Source organism: Myiozetetes cayanensis, unplaced genomic scaffold (genome assembly GCF_022539395.1).
Source record: "Myiozetetes cayanensis isolate MyiCay16 unplaced genomic scaffold, myiCay2020 scf26, whole genome shotgun sequence".
Classification (NCBI taxonomy): Eukaryota; Metazoa; Chordata; class Aves; order Passeriformes; family Tyrannidae; genus Myiozetetes; species Myiozetetes cayanensis.
In genome coordinates this window covers 4,490,889-4,501,245 of record NW_026087477.1, presented here as the reverse complement: position 1 = coordinate 4,501,245, position 10,357 = coordinate 4,490,889, and the positions used below count along the sequence as shown (strand labels likewise).

At 64.2% G+C, this 10,357-nt stretch overlaps 2 protein-coding genes across 16 annotated transcripts in view; both read right to left on the bottom strand.

Moving 5' to 3' along the window:
* Positions 1 to 181: 181 nt before the first annotated feature.
* Positions 182 to 4,676, bottom strand: TMEM161A (transmembrane protein 161A). Its single transcript, XM_050320880.1, has 12 exons — positions 4,637 to 4,676; positions 3,816 to 3,919; positions 3,654 to 3,734; positions 3,387 to 3,511; positions 3,136 to 3,292; positions 2,771 to 2,922; positions 2,531 to 2,591; positions 2,283 to 2,426; positions 1,979 to 2,092; positions 1,692 to 1,866; positions 1,516 to 1,612; positions 182 to 941 (listed from the first exon to the last, which is right to left on the bottom strand). The coding sequence occupies exons 1-12, from the start codon at positions 4,637 to 4,639 to the stop codon at positions 694 to 696; spliced, it is 1,461 nt and encodes a 486-aa protein (XP_050176837.1). The 5' UTR covers positions 4,640 to 4,676; the 3' UTR covers positions 182 to 693.
* Positions 4,677 to 5,020: 344 nt separating this feature from the next.
* The window catches only part of LOC126642890 (collagen alpha-1(I) chain-like), a 35,433-nt gene continuing 30,096 nt past the window's right edge, over positions 5,021 to 10,357 (bottom strand). For 7 of the 15 annotated variants that reach the window (XR_007629621.1, XR_007629622.1, XR_007629626.1 and 4 more), the window contains 2 exons: positions 8,145 to 8,272; positions 7,281 to 7,608 (listed from right to left, as the gene is read on the bottom strand). Coding sequence is in view for 7 of the 15 variants with exons in the window: in XM_050320905.1 (XP_050176862.1) it covers positions 5,295 to 5,389; positions 7,506 to 7,608; positions 8,145 to 8,272 (326 nt within the window). In the remaining 8 variants the exon portion in view is untranslated. Of the gene's footprint in view, positions 5,390 to 7,280; positions 7,609 to 8,144; positions 8,273 to 10,357 lie in introns of those variants that run through there. The other 8 variants (XM_050320900.1, XM_050320903.1, XM_050320902.1 and 5 more) reach the window with 4 other exon arrangements.

The window sequence follows — 10,357 nt, the reverse complement described above, 5'->3', positions numbered from 1 at the left end:
CCCAGTGCCGAGGGAAGGGACAGGGACAGGCACTGGGCTGGGCTGGGCTGGGGTGAGCCGAGGTCTCCTCCTCAAGTGTGTGGTGCCAAAAAGCAGCTGCATCCACATGTGGGACCCCCTGCCCTGCTCAGGGATGGGGGGGGGTGGCTTTAGGGACACGATGTGCAGGCCAAGCAGCAGCTTTTGGGATGGCAGCGACTCTGGTCACTTATTTATTCCTAACCCGGCCAAGGCCAAGGCCGAGGGTTCCCAGGAAGCACAGGGAGCTCTGACCCAGCTCTGGCCAGGGCAGAGACCCTACAAAAACACCCTCAGCTGGTGGAGGCAAACACGAGGCAGAGCCCACCCCAAAGTCTGTGCTGGAGGTCCCTCTGCCCAGCAGGTACCCACCTGGGCTGGCAGGGGCTGCTGCCCTCGAGGAAAGCAGAGCAGTGGAGTCCCCCACGCTGGGCCAGGAGGTGGCAGAGGGGCTGGAGGGGGTGGGAGCAGGCACGGCGGTGATGGGTGACAGGGACGGGCGGTGCCCACCCTGCCCTGGGCACAAAACCCATCCTGCCCTGAGCTGGCAGCAGAAACATCCCCCTGCCACGTGTCCACAGGTGCAACCAGCACGTGCAAAGGGAGGGGAGCAGCCAGGGCAGGAGCAGGAGCCGGGCACTGACCGCGCCCCCAGGGACATCCCAGCTCCCCCAGTCAGGACCCCGCCAGGTACTGGTGGAAGTAGAGGCCGAAGAGGCTGGTGACGACCTGGCAGGCAGCCACCCACCAGGTGAGGAAGGAGAAGAGCCCCCGGAGCAAGGAGGGGGTGAAGATGCAGTCCAGGATTCCCGTGATCTGCCGCACCACCACCTGCACGTCCTCGCCGTCCTCGCCCGCGGGGCCCGGCGGCGCTGCCGGGGACGCCGGGGGGGGCTCCGGGTACAGCCCCCAGGAGTGGTGCCCTGGGGGGGACAGAGGGGATGGGGCTGTGGGGGGCGGTCCCTGAGCTGCAGCCCCGTCCCCATGGCACAGCCCTGCAGGGGGCTGAGCCCCAGCACCCTCCCTGAGGGTTTGTGCCAACCGCAAACCAGGGAGGGTCATGGAACACAATCCCAGAATGTCCCGAGTTGGACCCCCAAGGATCATCAACCCAACTCCAGGCCCTGCCCAGGACACCCCAACAATCCCCCCCTGTCCCTCAGAGCGTTGTCCAAATATTCCCTCCTGGAGCTCTGGCAGCCTTGGGGCCGTGCCCACTGCCCTGGGGAGCCTGGGCAGTGCCCACCACCCTCTGGGGGAAGAACCTTTCCCCAATATCCATCCCAAACCTCCCCTGGCACAGCTCCAGCTGCTCCTGGATCCTGTCCCTGCTCACAGCGAGCAGAGGCTGGTGCTGCCCCTCAGGATGAAGCTGCAGATGGCTGGGAGGTCTAAACCTTGAGTCTGGGGACACAGTGGGTGCTGGTGGCCTCACGATGACCTGCAGGTCTCCTCCTACCCCCCATAATCCCCCCATTCCCCCCTCCAGCTCCTCACCCAGCGTCTTGAGGAGCAGAGTGCAGTGCAGGGTGAGGATGACGGGCCCCAGGTACTGCAGGGTGACCACGGGCACGTAGCAGTAGATCCTGGTGATCTGTGGGCAGCGGGATCAGTCGCTGCGAGCCCACAGAGCCCTCCCTCCCGCCCCCGCACCCCAGCTCCCGCATCCCGACCTTCTGCTGGATCTCCAGGGCCGGGATGCGCCCGGCCTCCTTCCTCATCTGCTCCACCCAGCGCTCGGCCAGCCCCAGGTAGGCCTGGAGGTGTCGGCGGGCGCCGAGCAGGCGCAGCAGGCACAGCCCCACCACGGCCCAGAGCCGGGCGCTGTCGAAGGCCGAGTCCGACATGCTGGGGGGACACAACGGGAGCGGTCAGTGCCACCCCGGGAGGGTCTGACGGGGCAGGGGGCTTGGTTCTTCCCCCCACCCCGGGGAGCAGGACGGAGCCCTGTCCCACTCACAGCTGCACCGTCTCCTTGCCCATGGGCGCGTGGAGCAGGAAATCCCGGGAGATGGGCCTGACCCACATCACCACCACCAGGACGGGCGCCAGGAAGATCAGGTGGAGCAGGAGCCTGTGGGGGGACATGTCAGAGAGACCCCTCTAACCCCCCTGAGCACCCCCTGACCCTGCGCCTTCCATCCCAGCCCATCCCCACCCTCCCACCACCCTTCCCCGTCAGAGCTGGGGGGGAGGTGTCCCAGCCCCCCGAGGTGCCAGCACCGCCCCCCTCCCTCCCTGCCCGCCCCCAGGGTTCACCCAACTGTGCCAGGGGCTGGTCGGCCGCCATCCTGAGGGCATCCAGGTGTGTCTGGGCCAGGCGCAGCCCCGGGAAGGTCAGGCAGGCGCCCAGGAAGGAGCAAAGGGCCACCAGCCCCAGCTTGAAGCCCAGCTTGGCCAGGGGCAGCCTGTGGAAGGAGAAGGGGGGGGTGTGAGGGGGGCTGCGCTGCCTCCACCCCAGAGCCCCAAAGAGCCTCCCGAAAAGCCCCATTTCCCTCCCCGCACGACTCACGTCCACTCCCAGCCCCGCTGCTTCAGGATGGGCTCCAGGTTAGCGCTGACTCCGGCCAGCCCTGTGGGGAGAGAGCCCTGGGAGTGGGGAGAGACCCCTGGGACAGGGGAGAGACCCCAGGGAGTGGGGAGAGACCCCCACCGTGAGCAGGGGAGACCCCCACAGAGTGCAGATGCCCACAGACCCCCCTGGTGCACTGCCTTCACCCACCTGCCTCCCACCCCTCCCCACCTCACCCACCGGCCTCGAGGCCGAACTCCAGGTGCTCCTCGCGGATGACCAGGACCACCATGGCCAGGAGGAGGAAGAAGAAGGCGAAGGTGAGGCACACGGAGCGCTCCCCCCCCTCCTCCGAGCGGAAGTAATGGCGCATCACCATGAAAAACACCTTCCTGGGGGCGAGGGGTGGGGGGCTGTCAAGGAAACCCAGGCCCTTCAGGGGGAACCCCCCCCCCCTCCCCTGCTCACCAGCACCCCCGAATCGCCCACACCACCAGGCCACCACCACCTTTCTCTGCAGGGAAGGCCCTGGGGGGCTGTCACTGAAGGGTTTATAAACCCAAGAAATGAAGATTTCCACCCCCCCAAAAGCAGCAGAAGGATACAGGGAGAAGAGGACAGTCAGCAGGCACCAGAGCACCCCCAGGTTGGTCTCCCTGGGGGGGCTGGCCAGGCAGTAGTAGCCCTCGGTGAAGGCGTACACGGCGGTGGCGTACACGGCGAAGTCCACGAACCACTGGTACTCCAGGAAATAGCGCAGCACTGGGGGGGCACAGGGACACGTCACAGCCCCGGGGGGACCCTCAGGAGTGGTCCCTGAGCCCAGGGCAGGGTGTGTGTGGGGGAAGGGGGTTACCCAGGGCGTCCACGGCGGTGATGGGGGCGGTGTCCAGGCGCAGGTCGATGTCCCGGGGCACGGAGAGGGGCTTGTCCTCCAGCACCCCGTTCATCCTCCTGCCCGGGGAGCCACGAGTTTGTGCCCTGAGTCACAGTGTCTGCCACGGGCTGCTCCCTGTCAGCAGCCCCGAGCCCCTGTGCTGCTGCTGCTGCAGCCCCCCAGCACGGCCCTATTGACCCCATTGACCCCAAACCCACATAGCGACCCTTTCCAGCCCCTCCTCACCTGTCCCTCTTGGCCTTGGGGCGCTGCTTCCCGGCCAGGGCGCAGAGCTCCTCGTCCGAGGGGTGTTTGTAGCGGTACAGGCTGGGAAGGAGCACAGTGGGGGTGTCACCGGGTGTCCCCAAAGGCCCCCCAGGGTGGAGCAGGGAGGGGCAGAGCCCGTACCTGCCGTTGCAGAGCAGCCAGCGGGCGAAGGAGCAGTGAGGGGCCATCTTCTGCATGAGGCTGGCGGCCAGCAGGGTCACCACCACCTGCACCCCCATCACCGCCTGTGCCCGCGCCGGGGACACCGCGGGGTCACCCCCAGCTCCCAGGGGTGGGGGGCGGGGGGAATGGGGCTGGGGAGCCCCAGCCCTGTCCCTGCTGTGGGACCCCCTGCGATGGGACCCCCTGGGATGGGACCTCCTGGAATCTCCTCCTGGGCTGGGAGGGACCCCAAGTCCTGCAACCCCTTGGGACATCCTGCTCATGCCCCCACACCAGGAACCCCAAATTTAGACACAGCACACACCCAGGCTGGCACATTTTGGGCAGGGACCCTCCAGGCGTGCAACCCCGGGCAGGGACCACCCCCACCCCTTCCCCCTGGCAGGGGACCCCCCGGGCAAGGGACCCCCCCGACCATGCAACCCCTTTGGGACCCCCCGACCATGCAACCCCTTTGGGACCTCCCCCCGGGGCAGGGACCTTCTGTCCAAGAGACCCCCCGGGACCCCCCGGTCATGCAAGGAACAGGGACTCCCCCGGCCAAGCGTTCCTCTTGCCCGGAGCATCCCCAAGAGTTGGGGTGCGCAGATTTGGAGGGTCCCGCATCCCCCCCTTCCCACGCACACCCCTGGGTCACGCGGGTCACGCACCGCGCCGGGCAGGGGCTCCCCTGAGCACGGACCCGCCTAAGCACGCACCCTCCCGGGCACCCTGGCCATGCCCTCCCCTTGCCCCGTGCCCGGCCCCCCGCACGCCCCCGCCGTGCCCCCCGTGCCCACCATGGCGGGCTCAGCGCAAGGGCGGCCGCAGGAAGCGCCTCCCGCCGCCTCCTCCGCCCCGCCAGCCAATAGGTGGCCGCTGTCCCTGTAATTGGCAGCTGATCGACCAATGGAGAGGCCGCTCCCCGCGGGAGGGCGGGCTCTCAGCTGTTCTCCACCCCCCAGGATCGCTGGGCCCGGTGAGGTCGAGAGGCCGCGGGTTCGGGTCCCGGCTCGGCGGGGTCGGGTCCCGGGGCGACGCCCGCGACCCCGCGTGGGTTCATATATCAATATCTATCATAAATCATATCCACGTGTCCTCCTGCACCCCAAAGCAGCTCTATAGCTCCCCATCCGCAGCCGGAAGGGACCCATGGAAGTCACAGACAAACCATGCTCCAAGTTGGGGAAATTGGTTTAATTTATTGGCAATCGAATCAGAGCAGGACAATGAGAAGTAAACCCAAATGTTGAAAGCGTGTTCTCCATGCCCCTCCCTTCTTCACTCCCAAATTCTCTCCTTCCTTTCCCCCAGTGGCACAGGGGGATGGGGAATTGGGGCTGTGCTCAGTTCATCACGTTTTCTCTGCTGCTCCTTCCTCCTCACGCTCTTTCCCTGCTCCAGGACAGGCTGCTCTCTCCATAAGGCTGCAGATCCTGCCAGGATCTTCCCAGGGGGTCACAGCCTCCTTTGGGCATCCCCCTGCTCCAGAGCGGGGTCTCCTTCCACTCCTTCCCCGGCCTTGGGTTCTGCAGAGCTGTTGCTCTTTCTGGCTGCAAAAAAACCCCACTTTTTCACCAAGAAAACCAGTTTTTTCTTCCCCTTCTTAAATACATCATTCCAGAGGAGGGTGCAGGAATTTGGGTGGCAGCAGCTCCATCCCTGTCCTCCCTCATCCCGGCCCCCGGGGCTGGCTGAGCTGGGACCTTCCCCTCCCTGCCGCCTTCCCTGGAGCAACAGTCGTGGAATCACAGGTTGGAAAAGACCTTTAAAAGCTAAGGAGGGGTGGGGGAGGCTCCACGGTGCTGGTGGGTGCTCCTGGTCCAGGCAGGGTGCCGGTATTCCCAAGGGGTTGCCATGGATATGGATCTCCCTGGCGACGGGATGCGTTTCCCACTAGATGTCGCTTCCGCCCGTGCCCGGAGCATCCCCGAGGGTTGGGGTACCCGGGTTTGGGGGGTCCCACATCCCCCAGCCTCCCCAGGCATCACTGGGGCACCCTGGGCAATGCAGCCCCTCCATCAGTGGCGGGCTGTGATCCCAAAAGTCCCCCCCTAGACTTCCCAAAGTCCTTCATCTCCAGCCAAGCCAGACTCCAGGGAATTAGCTGCTCCATCACCTTTGCTGTCTCCATGTCCTGGGTGCCCCCCTCCCACCGGGACCCCCAGACTCCCCCAACCCTTGCACTGGGGGACACTTGGGGCTGCCCAGAATGGTTCCTCGGCTCGTCTGGAACGAATCCAGAGCCTCAGGAGACCCCCAGAGCCCCCACAGGGCCGGCTTTCAGCCCCTCCGAGACACAAAAAAAGGGAGGGAAGGGTGGAAGATGGATGCTCGAAGCACCCCCGGCCCGGCCGCCCTCCCCCCGGACACAAAAGCCCCTTTTGAGGGCTGATTTTACACCGCTCCTGCCGGGGGTGCCCCAATTTGCATCAGCAAAGGGAGCTGGGGCCGCGGGACGCTGGAAAGTTGGGAATTAACGGGTTTCCAGCTCCCAGAGGGAGGGGAGGGAGGTGCCATGCCCAGCACCCCGTATTTACAACCGGGAGCTCACTTTTAATCCCGAGCACCCACCGGGCCGGGACCGACCCCAACCGACCTCCCACAGCCCGGGCACGGCCAAGTCACGGCCACACGGGGACTTCCCAGCCCTGGGCGATGCCGGGGGCAGCTGGCACCCCTCTCCGTGCCCGTTATCCCCCGTTCTTTCCCCCCCTCCACCCCCCCCAAAAAAAAAGAGAAGTTTCCCATTGCGCACAAAGGCGGCGCGGGCATTGTCCGGGGCTGCATCGCATTACCCGGCGCTCCCTCCCGCAGAAATCACTTGTATTTCACGCTCCATTGAGCAGCTGCCTGTATATATTTTCTGTGTTGCACTTTTAGCATGACAAAAGGAGAGGGCCTGTGAACTCCTTGCTCTTCAGACCTCTCCGACACGTCCCCCCCCGAGCGGAGCCCCCCTGGGTTAGCATAACAAACTGCCACGCTCCCTCCACGAAGTGCTCCGGGCTCCCTCCCGGCCCCCTTCCCCCTCCTTTTTTTTTTTTTTCCCCCTGCTAATTTAATGTATAGCTCAATATTTGGGCGTCTGGGTCGCTGGTGGCGGCGGCCGAGCGCGTGCTGGGGGGATTGGGAGCCCGGGATTTCCAGGATGCCCTTCCCACGGATCCGTGGGGATCCCCCACGCCGGGGTTTGAGTGGTCCCTGGTGGGAATCTCTGAGCAGGACCCAACTCCAGGCTCAGGAACCGCCACCAGAGTCCCCAAACCCTGCAGAGGGTCCTGGGCACCGGACAGGACATCGTCCCCTCCAGGGCTGGGACAGGAAAGCTCAACCTGTTGGGAAGGAAACGCTCCCTGGACACGGCAGCTCAGGGGGTTTTGGGAGTCCTGCAAGAAAAAGGGGTAAAATTCCGCTCAGACACCAGGCTGGGACACGACTGGGGGCTTTCAACACCTTTAATGCACTGGAATTTCCCCCTTTCCCTGGCTGGCTGTAGATCATCCTCCCGGTGCCTTGGGCCGGGTGGCAGCAGCTCCGTGTCCTTCCAGATTCCTGGGATGTCCCCTCGCTGTCCCCTCTGGCACTGCAGGGTGAGGGACCCCGGGTGGGACCCTCTGGGCACATCTGGGGCTGGTTATTTTGGGAAAGGAGGGGGCAAGCCCTTACCCTGGGCACGGGAGGAGTGTCCCACGGGTCCTGCCCACGTTCCAGTCCCAGCCTCGGCTTTATCTCCAGCATTCCTTGGTCCCCTGGGCCCCACTCCTGTCACCTGTTAATGGGAGAAACTGGTGTGAGCCCCGTGCCAGCCCAGGCAGAGCCAGGGCCAAGCTGGGAGGTGACTGTGTCCCCACCATCCCAATTCTCTTCCCAGGTCACTCCTCCTGTCCCAGTCCCGCTGAGCACTTGGGGACATCGGTGTTGGGGTCTGGCTCCAGCCTCCTTCAGGGGGGGACAGGCAGGAATTTGGGGTATTTCAGTGCCTGGGGGCACCCTGGGACACCTTGAGAGAGGGCAGGTGGCAGCAGGAGCAGGAAAATCCACATGGATAGAGATGGCAGGAGAAGGGGTCACAGAACCATGGAATGGTTTGGGTTGGAAGGGACCATTTAAAGCCCAACCAGCCCCAACCCCTGCCTGGGCAGGGACCCCTCCCACTATCCCAGGTTGCTCCAACCTGTCCTGTCCCGCAAAACTCATGGAAGGGGCTGCTGGGTGCCCTGGGAGCTGCTGTGGGGTTCAGGGGGGGGGCCCACCTCCCGCCCCAGCCCCACCTCCCACCACCATCCCACTCCAGGAACTCCTCACCTCCTGCTGGGGACAGGGGGTGGCACCTCCTGGCTCATCCTTGGTGCTCCTGGTGCCTCCAGGGGGTCCCCCCGTGCCCCAGCTGGGGGGTGCAGTCAGCCAAGGCCCTGGAGCTGCTGGACACTGGCCTGTGGATGGACATGGATGGACATGGATGGACATGGATGGGCATGGATGGACATGGATGGGCGTGGATGGGCGTGGATGGTGGGAGGTGCTGCCACACCTCACCCTGCACACCCCCCCTTCCCAATTCCAGTCTCCAGAGTTATCCCTATGGCTGCACCTTCCTCCCCACCCCTCCTCCTCCTCCTCCCAGCTCTTCCCTCTGCCCAGCCCTGCCCTCGACTTGGGCTTGGGAACAGCTTGAGTGTCCAGGAGGGAATTCATTTCAATAAATTTCCATAGGGATTAATTTCCCTCCTCCCAGCAGGGTGGTGGAGGTGAGTGAGAGTGTGTGTGAGGAAAGCTGAGCCTGTTTTGGGGGAGATGGCAAGACAAGGAGGATTTGGGATTCAAAGCGTGAGCAGGAATCCGAACAGCCTGGGTAAATAAATCAGGGCAGAGCCAACACTTGGAAACAAGCAGAGCAACAGCTATTTTTGGCTGTCGAATTTGGGAGGTTTCAAGGCTCCTTCAGGGCAGGAATAATGCAAGGATTCGTTTCCACTGCAGGAAGAGGGAAGCATGGAGAGGAGGGAGTTCCCTTGATCCTTCCCCGGGGAGATGGAGGTGGGAAAAGCCAGAGATGCCAGGGGGGGTCTTGCACCCACAGAAATGCTGATTTGGGGCTCTGGGGTGAAAAATGGGGGTTCTGGGGTGAGAAACAGGGTGATTCCAGGAGGGAATGACCCCACGGAGGGTCTGTCACTGCCAGGGCTCCCACATGGATGGAAAGCAGAATTAAACCCCTTCCTTTGACAGTGCCAAGGGGGGCAGAGAGTGCAGGATCTAAAAAAAAAAAACCACCACCCTTTCCATCTGGGTTTTTCTGCAGGGATCCTGATGTTGCAGTGACTCACATTCATTCCCTTTGGGAACAGCCCCAGGGTGCATTGCCAGCACTCGGGGCTCCAAAGTGCCCACCAGCACCCAGAGTCCTGCCCCTGGTTTGCTGGGGTTCACTGAGCCCTGGAGACAGTGGGAAAACAGGGAAAGCTGGCTCATCAGCACCAGTTTGGGATAAAACTGCCCTGCACCCGGACACGGCTCTGCCTTCAAACCCTGAGGCTGCAGAGCTGGGCCTGCAGGGGATGAGGAGCAGCATTTTTAGGGGTTCCGAGAACCCCCCTCCTTTTCCAGAAGAGGTTCTTACCCATTCCCAGGTAAACCCTCCATGCTCTGTGGGCCCAGAACTGCCCCACCCCAGGGTGGGCAGCCCCCAGGGGTGCTGGGGAGCTCCCCCAGAAGGGGCAGCACCCCAGTGAAATGAGCTGGATGCCACCTCGAAGGCAAAGCTCGGCGTCCACGTGGAGGTTCCCGGCTCTTCACCATGGAAACCAGCGTTGCCAAGGGAGCCCAAGATCCGGGAAACCCAAGTTTACGTGGCAGCAGGATTGAACCCCCGCTCCTGGGGAGAGGGGTTGTCGGTTCTCCTTCCACAGGGAGAAACCCCCGGGATGGAGGGAATGTGGGAAATCGGGCCCAGGGCGCTGGGTGGTTTGGGGTGAGCTTGGCCCCAATCCTGGCGCTCCTCCAGCGCAGAGTTGGGGGTGCCAAGCCCACCAGAGTTTAAACCGAGCTTATTTGTCCTTAAACAGACCCCCAAAAAGAGGCACAAAGCCACCTCAGAGCGGGCACAACCCCGGGCCATCCCTTCCAGCTCCCGCTTCTCCCACCGCCCTCCGCGGGCACGGAGGGGCTCCCGGGGAGCTTTATTAAGTTTATGGGCACGAGGAAAAGGGTCGGGGTGGGGACGGTGGGGAGTGGGGGTGGGAATAATGCAGGCAGGGGCCACCTCTGACCTTGACCCCCGTCCCGGTCCCCGCGGCAGCTGGGCCGTGGCGGCTCCGCCGGCGGCTCAATGGGCGCTTTGTCTGCGCCCGCCGGCCCCGCGCAGCCCCGTCGCCCCCAATAATATTTATGGAGTCTCCAGTCACCCCGTCCCCTGCTCCCTGCATCTCAATAACCGCCGGCCCGCCCGGATCCGGCGGGATTTATAGCCGGGAAGAGCAGCTGCTCCTTTAGCCCCCCCCCTCCCCACCGTGGGTGTG